Source organism: Cnephaeus nilssonii (assembly GCF_951640355.1).
Source record: "Cnephaeus nilssonii genome assembly, chromosome: 2".
Classification (NCBI taxonomy): Eukaryota; Metazoa; Chordata; class Mammalia; order Chiroptera; family Vespertilionidae; genus Cnephaeus; species Cnephaeus nilssonii.
In genome coordinates, this window is record NC_137073.1 from 22,802,925 (window position 1) to 22,817,243 (window position 14,319).

Sequence of the window (14,319 nt, forward strand, 5' to 3'; positions counted from 1 at the left end):
TCACCAACATGTTTTATTGGATCAGAGAAATAAGTGATAGCTCGACCTGAAAGTTGAAAGAGGCCATTCAATAATCTGTTTAATTAATAAGAATAGAGAGCTTGCCTGCACAGAACGGAACAGATTTTATCATGCCCAAGCATACTACAATTTCAAAACTTTATTTTTTTCATATTGAGAAATTTATAAAAATCACACATCTATTTATGTCTCTGCATATCGTAGAAATCTTGCTGGAAAAGCAGCTTAAATTTGCCATTTCATGTGTACAAGGAGTAACTGAATTAGCAGAGGAAGTTCATAGTGTAAGAATGATGCAAGAAAATAACACTTCTCATCTCCATATCCAGAACATTCTCTGTTAAGCAGAGCTCATGGCTTTTTACACTAGGGGTCTTTTGTTATTTATAAAATTGAATAATTTTGTCTGAAAGTAATGAAGCTTCAATATTTCAGTTGAGGACTCTAAATTTGTTGATTGAAAATAAATTCAGGTCTGGCCAGGTGGCTTGGTTGGTTAGAGCATCAGTTAATACACCAAAAAAGGGTTCGGGTTTGATCTCCACTCAGGGGGCGTACGGGAGGCAACCAATGTTTCTCTTCCCCATTGATGTTTCTCTCTCTCTCAAATCAATAAATATATCCTTGGGTGTGGATAAAAACAATTTTTTTTAAATAGATTCAGAAAAATGCTCTCCCATCCTTTCACAAAAAAATGTCCAGCAGTGGCGTAACTCTATTCAAGTAGTCAAAAATCCTATATTGTAATAAAGAGGTAATATGCAAATTGACCCTCACACCTTCTCACAAGATGGCTGCCTTCATGTGGTCAAAGATGGCCACCACAAGATGGCCAGCAGGGGAGGGTAGTTGTGGGCGATCAGGCCAGCAGAGGAGGGCAGTTGGGGGCAACCAGGCTGGCAGGGGAGAGCAATTAGGGGTGACCGGGCTGGCAGGGGAGGGCAGTTGGGGGCAACCAGGCCTGCAGGGGAGGGCAGTTAGGGGCGACAAGGCCAGCAGGGGAGGGCAGTTGGGGGGGACCAGGCTGCAGGGGAGGGCAGTTGGGGGCGACCAGGCCTGCGGGGAAAGGCAGTTAGGGGCAACTAGGCTGGCAGGGGAGGGCAGCTGGCGGGGAACAGGCCTGCAGGGGAGGGCAGTTAGAGGCGACCGGCCTGCAGGGGAAGGCAGTTAGTGCCCTAACCGGGAATCAAACCTGAAACCTTTCAGTGTATGCAAAGATGCTCCAACCAACGAGCCACACTGGCCAGGGCTGCTTTTAATTATTTTAATTTTAAAGTGATACTCAACACAGTCATTGGAAACTTTTATGTATGTTTACAACTTGGGTATGCAAATGACTTTTTCAACTGTAAATTTTATGAAACCTAAATACAGATCAAGTATTTCCGATAAAAATTTAGCATCTGAATTGATATGTGTTGTTAAGTGTAAAAGTATAAAAGACTTGGTCAAAAAAAGAATATAAAGTAACTCAATAGTTTTTATATTAATACATGTTGAAATAATTGGGACACACTGGGTTAAATAAACTATATCATTAAATTAGTTTCGCCTATTTCTCCTTAAATTTTTATTCAGCCACCAGAAAAATTTAAAGTATCTGCATGGTTCATGCTATATTTGGACAGTGCCAGGGTGATAATGATGAAAAAGCAAGATTCATTTAACTCAGGAAGAAAATTAGGCTGAGATAATAAACCCAGTAACCAGTAAGTCTGAATAATGGGCAATTATCTAAGAAGGATACATAAGACAATATTTCTCAAATTTGGGGGGAGAAAACCCCTCCAACCCCCTCTCTCCTTCAGATAGAAAAAAAAAAGGGGGGGGGGAACCTTCAGACCTGGTGGCTCTAGGAATAAAGTGCTGAGCTTCTGAAATAAATTCTCTCTCAGAGGCCTAAAGTAAGCAGTACTTGCTGTACCCACACAAAGTAAGGTACCTAAGGACACTGAAAGAATAAACAGAATGCCTGAGTGAACAATGTGGAAATTTTCACATTACAACTGGCCATCTGCTCTCTACAAGATTTTTGTGTAAGCCAGTCTCTCTAGGATCACTGAAATGAAACAGAATATCAGGTCAGGAAAAATCCTCTTGAAGATAACTACTAACAAATAAATCATGACATACTTCAAAGCTAAATACCACTAGATAACAATACATGGCTTTTAATCAGAATGGCTAGGAAGTCATATACTTCCTGGGGGAATTTCTCTCACTTCTTTACTCTGGGAAGTAGTGACATTCCAAAAGGCAAACCTGTAATGTGGTACCTTTCATCCTGGAAAGAGTCCTCATTTTACTCTATACTCTGCCATTTTATTAACTTCTGCTTTCCCACTCTTCTTTCCAAGGTTTTGGACAAGGAAGAAAAAAGAAAATGATAGGATTATATAAAACAGGTAACAACAACCTCTCCAATGTTACTTAGCACTTACATAGTGACTCAATCACTCACTGGATAATGACTCACACATTTCCAATGATAAATACATTACCAAAATTAAAAAGCCTTGAAAGAAATGTAATAGATTACAGAAATGTTTGTTTTTAATATATGAACTATCCGATTACTTGTAATTTCCCCTAGAAATGCAGCTTTGGGGTGTGTATATTTTCAAAATTCTTAATATAAAGCACAAAGCAATTATCTGGGGGAAAAAACAAAAAAACTGGCATTCAGGCACCATAAATACAATATGCATATTCTGGTGCTTGCCAAAATACTGCTAAACCCTAAGTAAACATGTAAGTCCTTAGTTGTGATTTTTTTTTTCTCGTGAGTTAAGGAGGAAGAGAAGAGAAATCAGTTCCAACTACATTATCTTAGGGGAACATAAATTATAGAGCTAAATATGCACTGGCACATATACTAATATGACAGTAAACTACCCTCACACCAGCTGGTCCCATTTAACCAAAGCACAATATTAAAATGATCAATTAGAATACTTCATTTGTATGTATTTCAATTAAATTCCTTTCAATAGCCTTGTTGAAGGAAGGATTTCATAAAAGAAACATATCTGCTTAGAAATGCCTCCTTCACTCCCTTTTAGGCTGTTCTTTATCGTCCAGCATGGAGTCACATGTTCACCCCCAAACAACCCTTTACAAATATAAAAACAATTCTTAGCTCGCAGGCCTACAAAAACAAGCCAAGAGCCAATGCATTTTTCAAGTTGAAGTGTCCTTCAGAGGCAACTAGGGCAAGGCTCCCTTATCTTACCAATGGGAACCTGAGAAGGGGTGACTGAGTGGGTCCTGGTCACACAGGATACTTGCCACTAAAATGATTTGTTACTGCCTATTGGAACTTCTTGTTAGGAAGATACCACTGAAATCCAAGGGAAAATAAGAAAACAATGCTAACTGCCAAGTAGGAGACATAGCCAACCAGTTCCAAGAAGGGGACCAGTGGTATGGAAATCTTCCTATCATGTCCACAATGTGCCAGACATCATCCTAGCTAGACAATATTTATCAATCCCATATGCCTTCAGTTACACTTAAAAATTAGACAGGAGATATTAGAGAAAGGCACTATATTTAACCTTTTGCACTCGGATGTCGAGATTAAAATTACTCTTTGAATGTATCAATAATTTGAAATATGAAAAAATCCAAATAAATAAGTTTGTATGAAAAGAAACTCCAGTTTTTTATTCTACTGCCGCGCTTTGTAAAATCTGGGGTATTTAAAAAATTAAATCCCGAGTAGAATAAAGGAATCGAGAAAAAAGCAAGCGAGTGCAAAGGGTTAAAGCAGTATCATGGGCAAGGCCAGGAGGTAAAAATCAGCATATTGTACCACCTGCCTCATCCCAGGAGTACAGCAGTAAATGGAGTAACTTGGTCCTGGGCTCGTCTCAGCTCCTCCTTTTTGGTATCTGACAATATTAATTTGCTATTTCTGCTATAAGAAATTACCACACATTTAATAGTGTAGAACACCATAAATTTATCTTACAGTTCTAGAGATCAAAAGTCCAAAATGGGCTTCACTGAAATAAAATCAAGGTGTCAGCTGGGCAAGTTCCTTTAAGGAAAATCCATCTCCCTGTCTTTTCCAGCTTCTAGAGTTTACCTGCATTTCTTGGCTTGTGGCTCCCATACATCTTCAAAGCCAATAATGGCCAGACAAGTCCTTCCCACAGTGTACCACTTTGATACTATGCTTTAGTTCTTGATTCCACTTTTAAGCATCCTTCTAATTATATTGGATACTCCAGGATAAGTTCCCTTTCTCAATATCAGATGACTAGCAACCCAATTCCATTTGCAACCTCAAATTCCCCCTTGCCATGTAACATAACATATTCACCAGGTTCTGATGATTAGAATGTGGACATCTTTGAGGAGCTATTATTCTGCCTACCAGAGTCACCTTGAGTCAATAAGCAATCTGCTCAGAGCCTCCGTTTCTTCACCTGAGATAATAACACTGAGCTAACAGTTCCTACTGCAAAGAGTGGCAGTGAAGACTGAATCATCCAGGTAAAGTGCTTGACTCATGAAAGGGCTCTGTCCAGAATCAGCTGATCATGTTCAACTTTACATAAAAAGTGGTCAAAAAGAGGTCAGAACTGGGTTTGTCTGAACTCAGTTGTTTCACTATAAGCTTGTGACATTATATAAGAGTTTTTCAAGATTTTTAATGTTTGCGGTTCTTCATCTAGGAGTCTTATCGCAGCTTCAAAACGAACAAAAACAGAAAACCTAGAAGGACACACACACACACACACACACACACACACACACACACACACACACCCTAAAACAGGACAACTTAAAATGGTAGAAATTATCACAAAACAATTAGAAAGTAAAGATGGTACAATTAAAAAAAATCATATTTTTATTATTTCAGAGTGGAAGGGAGAGGGAGAGAGAAACATTAATGATGAGAGAGACTCATCTATCAGCTGCCTCCTGCACCTGCACAATCTCCACTGGGGATCAAGCCCACAACCTGAGCATGTGCCCTGACCATGAATTGAACCTTGACCTCCTGGTTCATAGGTCAACGTTCAACCACTGAGCCATGCCGGCTGCGAAAGATGGTATAATTTTTTAGATACATGGATTCAAGGAATCAAAATACATACAAAGACCACTAAATTTGGTTCTGAACTTCCTGCACAACTTTTGCTTTCTCTAATCCCTTATATCTTCCTCTCTCTCTCGTTTTTAACACACTTACCTGAAGACTGACCTCTCATTCTCCTGGGAAACCCTCCATACCCCTAGTGCCAACTCCTCAGAGCAGTCTTCCCTGAAATAATCAGATCAACTGACCTCCACGATCCAACAAAGTTTGTCATAGACCTGTCACCACACTCATACTACGGGCAAGCCTACATGTTGGCCACACTAGCTGGTGGCACTACTGATGTCAGGGAACAAGTTTTATTCATCTTTATAGCTGTAATTATAGTGGATCCTCAAATGTTTGTTGAATTAGTAAGCCATGCTTCTGAATCTAACTTAAAGTGTGAGGAGGTCCATTTTTGGCCTTAGTTCTTATGTAGCAGCATTTACAAGACTTAAGAGATATGTAATAATGGGAATAAAAGCATCTCTTATGATATATGATGACAACCTTGCTAAAATAATAGCAACATATTAAAAAGTCAACTTTAAGTATGGGTACCAAAAGCATGAAATTCCTAATATGTTTATTCTAATGTGCATTAATCAGTACCCAGAGGGCAAGACAGATAGAAAATGATTTCCTTCTATGAATGAGTTTAGTGACAACTATGAGATTATCAGAGAAAACCAAGGGATCCTAGAACCATCTTCATTCATGGGAAATTGTTAAAACCAATGCCTGGTCCAAACTCTGAAGAGTTAGACCCAGGGCCCTGGCAGGTTTGGCTCAGTGAATAGAGCATAGGCCCATGGACTGAAGAGTCATGGGTTCAATTCCGGTTAAGAGCACGTACCTTGGTTGCTGGCTCGAACCCTGGTTGAGGTGCATGTGGGAGGTAACCAATCGATGTGCCTCTCTCACATCAATGTTTCTCTCTGTCTCTCCCCTGCCTTTCACTCTCTCTAAAAATCAATGGAAAAATATCCTCCGGTAAGAATTAACAACAACAACAACAAAAGAGTTAGACCCAGGAACCCAAAAAAAAAAAAAAGCAATTTCAGCATCCATCTTGTCTAAGGTGTCAGTTCTTTGTTTTTTAAATGCTTTTAAGAATGTCACCTTCAGGGTAAGAAAATCCTACCCTTCAGACCTCTTCATGTTTTATAAAATTTCACAATCTAACAGAAAAGTGCTCCAAAAAAGCTTTATTTATGAATAAGGATATAGAGGAGGGCGTTTTTATATATACTGACTCAATTCTACCAGCAAAGCACAGCACCATCAGATGCCACCTGGTGGCATAGAGGGACCCTACACTGCAATTATAAGTTTTTCCCTCTAAGAAATTCCTTTTTAAAAATTCATTACAACAGTATTTCCCAAAGGGTGTTCCTTAGAAAACTGATGCCACAAAGTTCCCCTGGCAAGTAAGTTTAGAAATCCGTAAAGGTGTTAGAAGGGAGTAAAAATGTTGTCTTTAGTTAATAGTTTAGTGTATTTTTTTTTTAATTTATCCCCCCTACACCCTATTTCACCTCCACCCACTCCCCTTTCTCCCAAAATCACCACACTATTATCTGTGTCCATGAGTTCTTTCTCTTTTGCCTTTTTTGCTCAATCCTCCTCCTCCCCAACCCCCACTCCCAAAGCTATCTGCCTGCTCTCTCTGAGTCTGTCTCTATTTTGCTTGTTAGTTCAGTTATAGTGTATTTTCAAGATGACACTTAAGTATCATGTGAATTTCAATTCAATTAAATAGGATTTTAGTGTCAGAGGACACTGAGAAGCCAGTGGGAAAAGTAAGGAGAACGAACCAGGCAGGGGCACCAAAGAGTTCTGCTGTGAATCATTCCCACATATAGGTCTATGGAACCTGAAAGGAGAGTGGTGGTGGTGCAAGGGGACCCAAAATGACTTAACATCCCACTACTAAAATCATTCTCATTTGAGCAATTTCAAGATAAAGTGCCCTTTATTAGTCATTCATTCAACCTCTCAGTTACAACATTGATCAAGCTGTAGGAGTTAAGAAGGCAAAACCTTGGCTTCAAGGCATTCAATAAATATTATCTGAACAAATTATTTTCATTCAGCCTACCCTAGAGATGCAGACAGTTCTATAGTGAGGACACCATGAAGTATGAGAAGCAGATATGGAGTTCTACAGGAAAAGGGAGGAGGAACACCTGTGCCCACTGGTTGGTCAAGTTACATAATACCTGGTGTAGATGCTTTTAAGAAAACAGACACAATACTTTAAGCACTTTCAGCCAGGTGGCTTTCTAATTAAGCTACTATAGACTTTAAGACTATTACTTTATTTATACCTGATGTATTTCACACAGATGTGACTTGGTAAAACAAGCATTTAACTCCACCCTTCCTCTCTAATTTGAGAGACAATCTCAAACACAGAAAAGTCAAATATTTTGTTTGAGTTTACAGATTCTGTCAAGGGCAGACAAAGGGTAATAATCAGGCACTGCCAGTTCCCGAGCTACTGCTTTACTCCCAACAGCACTGCATCCCTATTGTAGGTTGAATGAAAAGAAGAGTACCTCAATTTATTGCAAATTTTCTTTTTTAAAAGAAGTCACTAACCATAGAAGAATATAACATTTTACCAGAAAACATTTTTACAGCGAATAATGAAATAAGATGGGGAAAAAATCAAGCAACCAACCAAAAATACTGACCCCCTTCTACCAAACTTTCTTTAAGCAAAGGAAGAAAGAAACTTGTCCACCAAGACCAAATGTGAAAAGATTAAAAGAGGAACAGGTGCCCGGCCAGCATGGCTTAGTGGTTGACCATTGATCGACCTATGAACCAGGAGGTCACGGTTCAATTCCTGATGGGGGCACATGCCCGAGTTGTGGGTACAATCCCCAGTGTGGGATATGCAGGAGGCAGCCAATCAATGATTCTCTCATCACTGATGTTTCTCTCTCTCTCTCCCTCTCCTTTCCTCTCTGAAATGAAGAAAAAAAATTTTTTTAAAAAAAGAGGATCAGGCTTTGCAGTCTGAGAAGAGTGGAGATGTCCAAGACTGGTTTCCCTCAAGATCTTGAAACATACACAGTTTGCCGGCCCAGAAAATCACTCCACACTTTGAAATGTTTAAACATTAATAAGGGATGTATAAGGCCTATTATAAATAAATAAAAGAAAGGGTTGAATAAATGAATAATCATGTTGTGATCCTAGAAAAGGAAGCTGAATATTATGAACATGTCAATAACTCTAAGTCAATTTATGTTTAATATAATTCCATCCAAAATCCAGCCAAGTGCATTAACAGATATAAAAGAGTATTCCATAAAACACAAGAATTAGAGAAAGCAGAGTATAGACTTTATTTAAAATCAAGAAATGATATATTTACTCTTATAAAAGGAGGTATATAGACCAAGAGAAAACATAGAAATAGACCCAATTACAGGCAAGAAAATATTTGGTGATAAAGCAGGCATCATCAAGATGAGGCCAAAAGGAAGCATTATTTTGTAAATGGTGCTAACTTATTACCCAACTAGAGGCCAGGTGCACAAAATTCGTGGATTGGCGGGGGGGTCCCCCTCAGCCAGCCTGTACCCTCTCCAATCCGGGATTCCTTGGGGGATGTCCAACTGCCGGTTTCGGGCCTAAACTGGCAGTCGGACATCCCTCTCACAATCCTGGACCACTGGCTCCTAACTGCTCACCTGCCTGCCTGGTTGCCCCTAACTGCCCCCGCCCCCCACTGGCCTGATCGCCCCTAACTGCCCCCCCCGCCCACTGGCCTGGTCGCCCCCAACTGTCCCCTCCCTGCCAGCCTGGTTGCTCTTAACTGCCCCGCCCCCGCCGGCCTGGTTACCCCTTACTGCCCCCTCTGCCAGCCTGGTCACCCCCAACTGCCCCCCCCCTGCCGTCCTGGTTGCTCCTAACTGCCACCCCTGCTGGTCTAGTCGCCACCAACTGCCCCGCCGGCCTAGTCACCCCTCACTGCCCCCCTACTGGCCTAGTCGCCCCCAACTACACCCCCCCCCCACCGGCCTGGCCATCCCCAACTGCCCCCCTCTGCCGGCCTGGTCGCCCCATGCAGCCTTGCTGGTCAGTCACTTGGTCGTGCCTCACTAACCCCCCTGCCAGCCTGGTTGCCCCACACAGCCTGCTTGTTCAGTCATTTGGTCGTCCCTCACTAACCCCCCTGCCAGCCTGGTCGTAGGCAGCCATCTTGTGAGGATGTGGGGCCAATTTGTATATTATCTCTTTACTATATAGGAGGATAAGAAGGGGGGGCAGGGAGGACCAACTGTGCTCTATATTTTAAGCCAAAGTAAATTTTTAAAAAAGAAAGTGAACTAAGTAGTGATCAGATTTTTAGAAAAACATATTTTTTAGTATGTTTCTATTGATTTGAGAAAGAGGGGAAGGGAGAGGGAAAGGTAGAAACATCAATGAGAGAGAAACATCAACACTGATCAGCTTCCTCCTGCAAAGCCCCCTGTGGGGGGATTGAGCCTGCAATCTGGGCATGTGCCCTGACCAGGAATCCAACCAGTGACCTCATGGTGCATGTGTTAATGCTCAACCACTGAGCCACACTGGCCCAGCAAAAAAACATTTTTTAATCAAGAAAAAAAAAATCCACAACTTGGCCAGTGTGGCTCAGCAGTTGAGCAAGGACCTATTAACCAGGGGGTCACGATTCGAGTCCCAGTCAGGGCACATGCCTGATTGCAGGCTTGAGCCCCAGTGTGGGGCGTGCAGGAGGCAGCCAATCAATGATTCTCTCTTATCATTGTTGTTTCTATCTCTCTCTTTCCCCTCCTCTTTGAAAGCAATAAAAATATATTATTAAAAAAGGAGAAAAGAAACCACAGCCTTGGCTGGTGTAGCTCAGTTAAAGGTAGCAGGTTGGATTCATGGTTAGGGCACATGCCCAGGTTGAGGGTTCAGTCCCTAGTTGGGGTGCATATGGGAGGCAACCTATTGATGTTTCTCTCTCTCTCTCTCAAATCAATAAAGAAAACGTATTTTAAAAGGAAAAATAACCACAGATTTAATTACATGAAAATATAGAACTACTATATAAAAAATGATAATAAACCAGCTAAGAAAACAATAAACAGAAATATAACAAAGGGTTACTGCCCATACCACCTAACAGGCAGGCCTTTATAAACTGACAAATCAACACCAAGACTGAGATCAACAGGTAAAGGACATGGGTAACTGTGATGAAATAGTTAAAACAACAAAAAGAGAAGGCAGTTAACATTAAGTGCTGAGGTGGTAAGTAAAATCTCCCTAATCTCCTTATTATAAGGTGCAAAAATATCAAACATTAGATAAATAGTATTAAAGGAATGGCAATGGTAAAGTCCCATGGAACCAGATCTTACAACATTCTTGAGGGCAGGAATGAGCTACCCACCCTCTTAGCACACCCCCAGCACCTAGGCATGATGCTTCATATATGGTACATGCTCCAAATATTTGTAGACCAATGCCCAGCTAGTCTCAAGAAACAAATGTCACAGGCTATTTCTAAGACAATTTTTAAAAAATCACTGAGGCAATGGAAAGACGTGCATTTTGTAAATGCTTGTGGCTTGTTGAACCAGAACATCTGCTTTCTACTACAACAGTCTAAACACTTCTTCAGTTAAGCTCTATAGCCAAATGTTAAGTGTGTCAAATGTTCCTCAGGCCTTATTCTGTGTATACAATCTAAACACAATACTAACCCAGAATTTACACTTCAAGCTGTACCATTAAAAAAGAAGTGTGCATATGTTTCTCTTATTGAACAATTGCTATTAATAAGTTAAAATTATTTGACTTCAGGGTAAGAGAAAGAAAAGAGGAAAAAAGCCTAGATGCCCAAAGCATTATTTATTTTAGGTAGTCCTTCGTAGTGCACATATTATGGAAAATCATTCCAAATTTGTGTTTTTCTTCTAAAAATGGTTCACTAAGCTAAGTGGCAGATTATCCACCAAAAATGAGGTGAAAAATGATTAATTAGAATGAATCCCAGTTCTTGCAAAGTTCATTTGCAACAGGATTTTACAAGACTGAACTAGAATCACATGGTAGGAAAGAAATGTAATAAAGCTAAGCCAGACTAGATTTATTCTGAGAAGAAATTTCATGTAATCATTTGTCAAAATTAATGAATTGCCCAAAGAGCTTCATTTTGTACCTTCAAGTAGTTTTTACCCATTTATTGCCTTCCTTTGCTTAAAAACAGAAAAGAAAAAAACAGGGGTGAAAGGCTAGTAAAAGGTTTTTGCAAAAAGAAGCAATATTTTGGAAATCTCTGAATGAAAAGTAATACAAGATGAATCATTAGCACATTATATAAACTAACTAGGTAACTAAATATATTTCCACAATCTTGAAATATCCTTTGACTAAGAACTTGAATGCTACCATCACTTCAGTGAATGTCTCTAGGTTTCCCTTTCACATGTAATCTTCAGCTGAGATCTTCTTCAAAGGGCTTTACTTTTCAAAAATCTGCTTCTTAAGTTTAAACTGGTAGTATTTTGTTTTCAAAATTCAAACTAAATCTTCTTAGTCATCTGAAGCTGTGCAGCTCCAAGTCTTTAAAATGGACAGAAAACATACTACGTGTCAGCTTGATCTCCTCTCCCAATGTCCCCTGATCAAAAACATGAATACAGTATGCATAAATACAGTTATGCATAAAACTTTAAGATAATGTATATATTAAAATGGCCAGTCATATAATTGTTTGATGTATTAATAGTATACTATTATAACAAAAATAATAATAATAAAGCAATCTAAGACCCAGTAGTAGAAGGATAGTTACATATTTTTGGTTGAGCTACTGGGAAAAAGATAGTATGGCCGTTAATCTGATCACTCACTTGGCAAATAGTGATTGAGCTCCTGCTATGTACCAGACACTGGAGAAAGAATGCTAAACTGAAGACACATGGTCCTACCTCAAAGTCTCACAGTCTGGGGAAGAAGACAGACATTAAACAAATCATCTCATAAATACATAAATACCAACCATGTTAAGTACTATGAAAGAAAACAACAGGGTACCCATCTGAGATTGGAGGGTGCAGAAATGATATTTGAGGGGATTCTGAGGTATGAATAGGGGTTTGACAAATGGGGAGCTGAGCCCTAGGGACCGAGGAGGCAGGGGGCACAGTATAGGCAGAAAGACTAGCACACACAAAGGCTCAAGTGTGAGGGAAAAGGGACTAGAATGAATACCAGTTAAGTGACCATTGGTCTAGTCCAGGGAAGAGCAAGGGACTTGGACTAGTGTGCTAACAAAGGAAATGGAGACTAGAGAGCAGATGAAAATGTATTCCACAGAGAATGGACATGATGCTATAACTGATATAAAGAAAGAACATGGAACAACATGAAAAAAAGGGTAGGATACAATATTTAATTTAAAATGTAGGACCTCATATAATATTTGATTTAGCTAAAGTGGAAAAAAATACATTTGAGAATTGTGAAACTGGCAGTAGGCTTATAGTGTAATGTAACATGACTTTTATACTTGTAAACACTTCCTAAAGGAAATGTATTCCTAAATTATGGTACATCAACTGACAATATAACTATTACAAAGTTGGACCAGAACTTATAACTATGAACACAAAAAAGAAATTATGATATAATAAAATTTAAAGTACAAAACCTATCATTGCAGACAGTATGATAAAGCTACATTTTAAAAAGCTAAAAATTAAGAGACTACAGAACATAAAACAATACAATTATGTAATACAAATACAGAGAAAAAGAATCAAGAAAATGAAAGTAATCATAAAGATAACACATGCAAAAGAAGCTATCAATATACATACATTTTTGTTCAAGTTCTAATGTCTTACTATAAATGATTTTTACCTTTCTTTAATGAATGTAATGCTGAAGTGAAGAAGGTCAAATAACCAGGAGGCTGGGGTGAACCACTGAACTCAAAGTACCCAAGTACTCCAGGCTGCAGAAACAAGAGCAGAATTAGGTGACTGAGGTATCACTAATCATTGTGCAATGGGGACATTTTAAAACAAGAAAGAAATGCCATTATAAAACGACAATTGTCATTTGCTGCATTTCATTTTTTTTAAAAGCCTAACCACATGAAAAAAGTTGGGGTTTAGGGTGGACCTTTCCTTCCATTTAGGCAACAGGGTTAAGGGGTACAATTGCAGCAGCTTTTACAGGGCGAGTTAATTCAGAGCTGAAACTTCCTTCCCTCTTCTTAAGTAGGTCTTTCCACTCCCTGTTGACAGTTCTCCTAGGTCCCTGGTTCAAAACCTCACCATCAAGTACAAGTATTCACTTACTTCTGTTTGGCAACTCCAGACAAACTGTCAATCTCCTCGTAATCTTTCTTAGATTTATTTCTCCCTCAAATTGCTTTCTCGAATCCCAACACCCCTTCACACTTACTGGAAATCAGGTTAAATCTGATTTGCTCCACTTGTATTCCAGGTAGTTCTTCTAGGGGCTCTTTTCTCCCCCACACCCAGAACCCAGCATTCTACCATAAAAACCCTCCTCTCATCAGGTCTGTCTACAAAGGACCCATTTCCTACTCTCTTGCACCTCTACCCCACAAACTTATTTCTACCTGTTCATTCTACTTCTCTAAGCTTAGGACAGAATTCCCCTCCATTCTGCTAAACCAATAAATTATCTTCTCCAGATACATCCTGCCTTCCTGTTCAGAATAATTTCTTCCATCTTTGAAGCCCTCGTGGCACTCATTTTCTCTGGTTTTGTTCTGTAATGATTGTATCTGTCTTAAAAGCCAAACTGAGATCCCCGAGGAAAGAGTGCTAAGCTTGGAGTCAGAAGATTTAAGCTCAAGTCGAAAAGCTAAATGATCTTGGGTGAACCCTTCAAAGAGAAACCTCAGTTTCCTTATATAGCAAATGGGTCAATTTATCATATTGTTACTGAGAAGAATGAGCTTGATGAACTATACAGCACTAGGCAAATGTAAAGAATTCTCTCTAGCCCTAAAGCATGCAACATCATGCACTTAATAAATAATTGTGGAGCTGATTTGATCATTGGGGCAAAATCAGACCCAAAAGATAAGGTAGGAATTTCATCTGTTGGTAAAATTTAAAATGAGTAATTTGTATAAAAAAAGAAAATTTCTTATCTGTAGTGGAACATACTATCTTTCAAATCCAAAT

General features: G+C 39.4%; 1 protein-coding gene across 2 annotated transcripts in view; it reads right to left on the reverse strand.

The window, feature by feature from the left end:
• TXNDC11 (thioredoxin domain containing 11) overlaps positions 1-14,319 on the reverse strand; it is a gene marked incomplete at both ends in the record, with an annotated part of 66,074 nt that overhangs the window by 24,217 nt on the left and 27,538 nt on the right. Inside the window, one exon of one of the 2 annotated variants that reach the window (XM_079791620.1) lies at positions 13,016-13,109. In XM_079791620.1, coding sequence (XP_079647746.1) covers positions 13,016-13,109 — 94 coding nt within the window. Of the gene's footprint in view, positions 1-2,297; positions 2,323-13,015; positions 13,110-14,319 lie in introns of those variants that run through there. The other variant, XM_079791621.1, reaches the window with a different exon arrangement.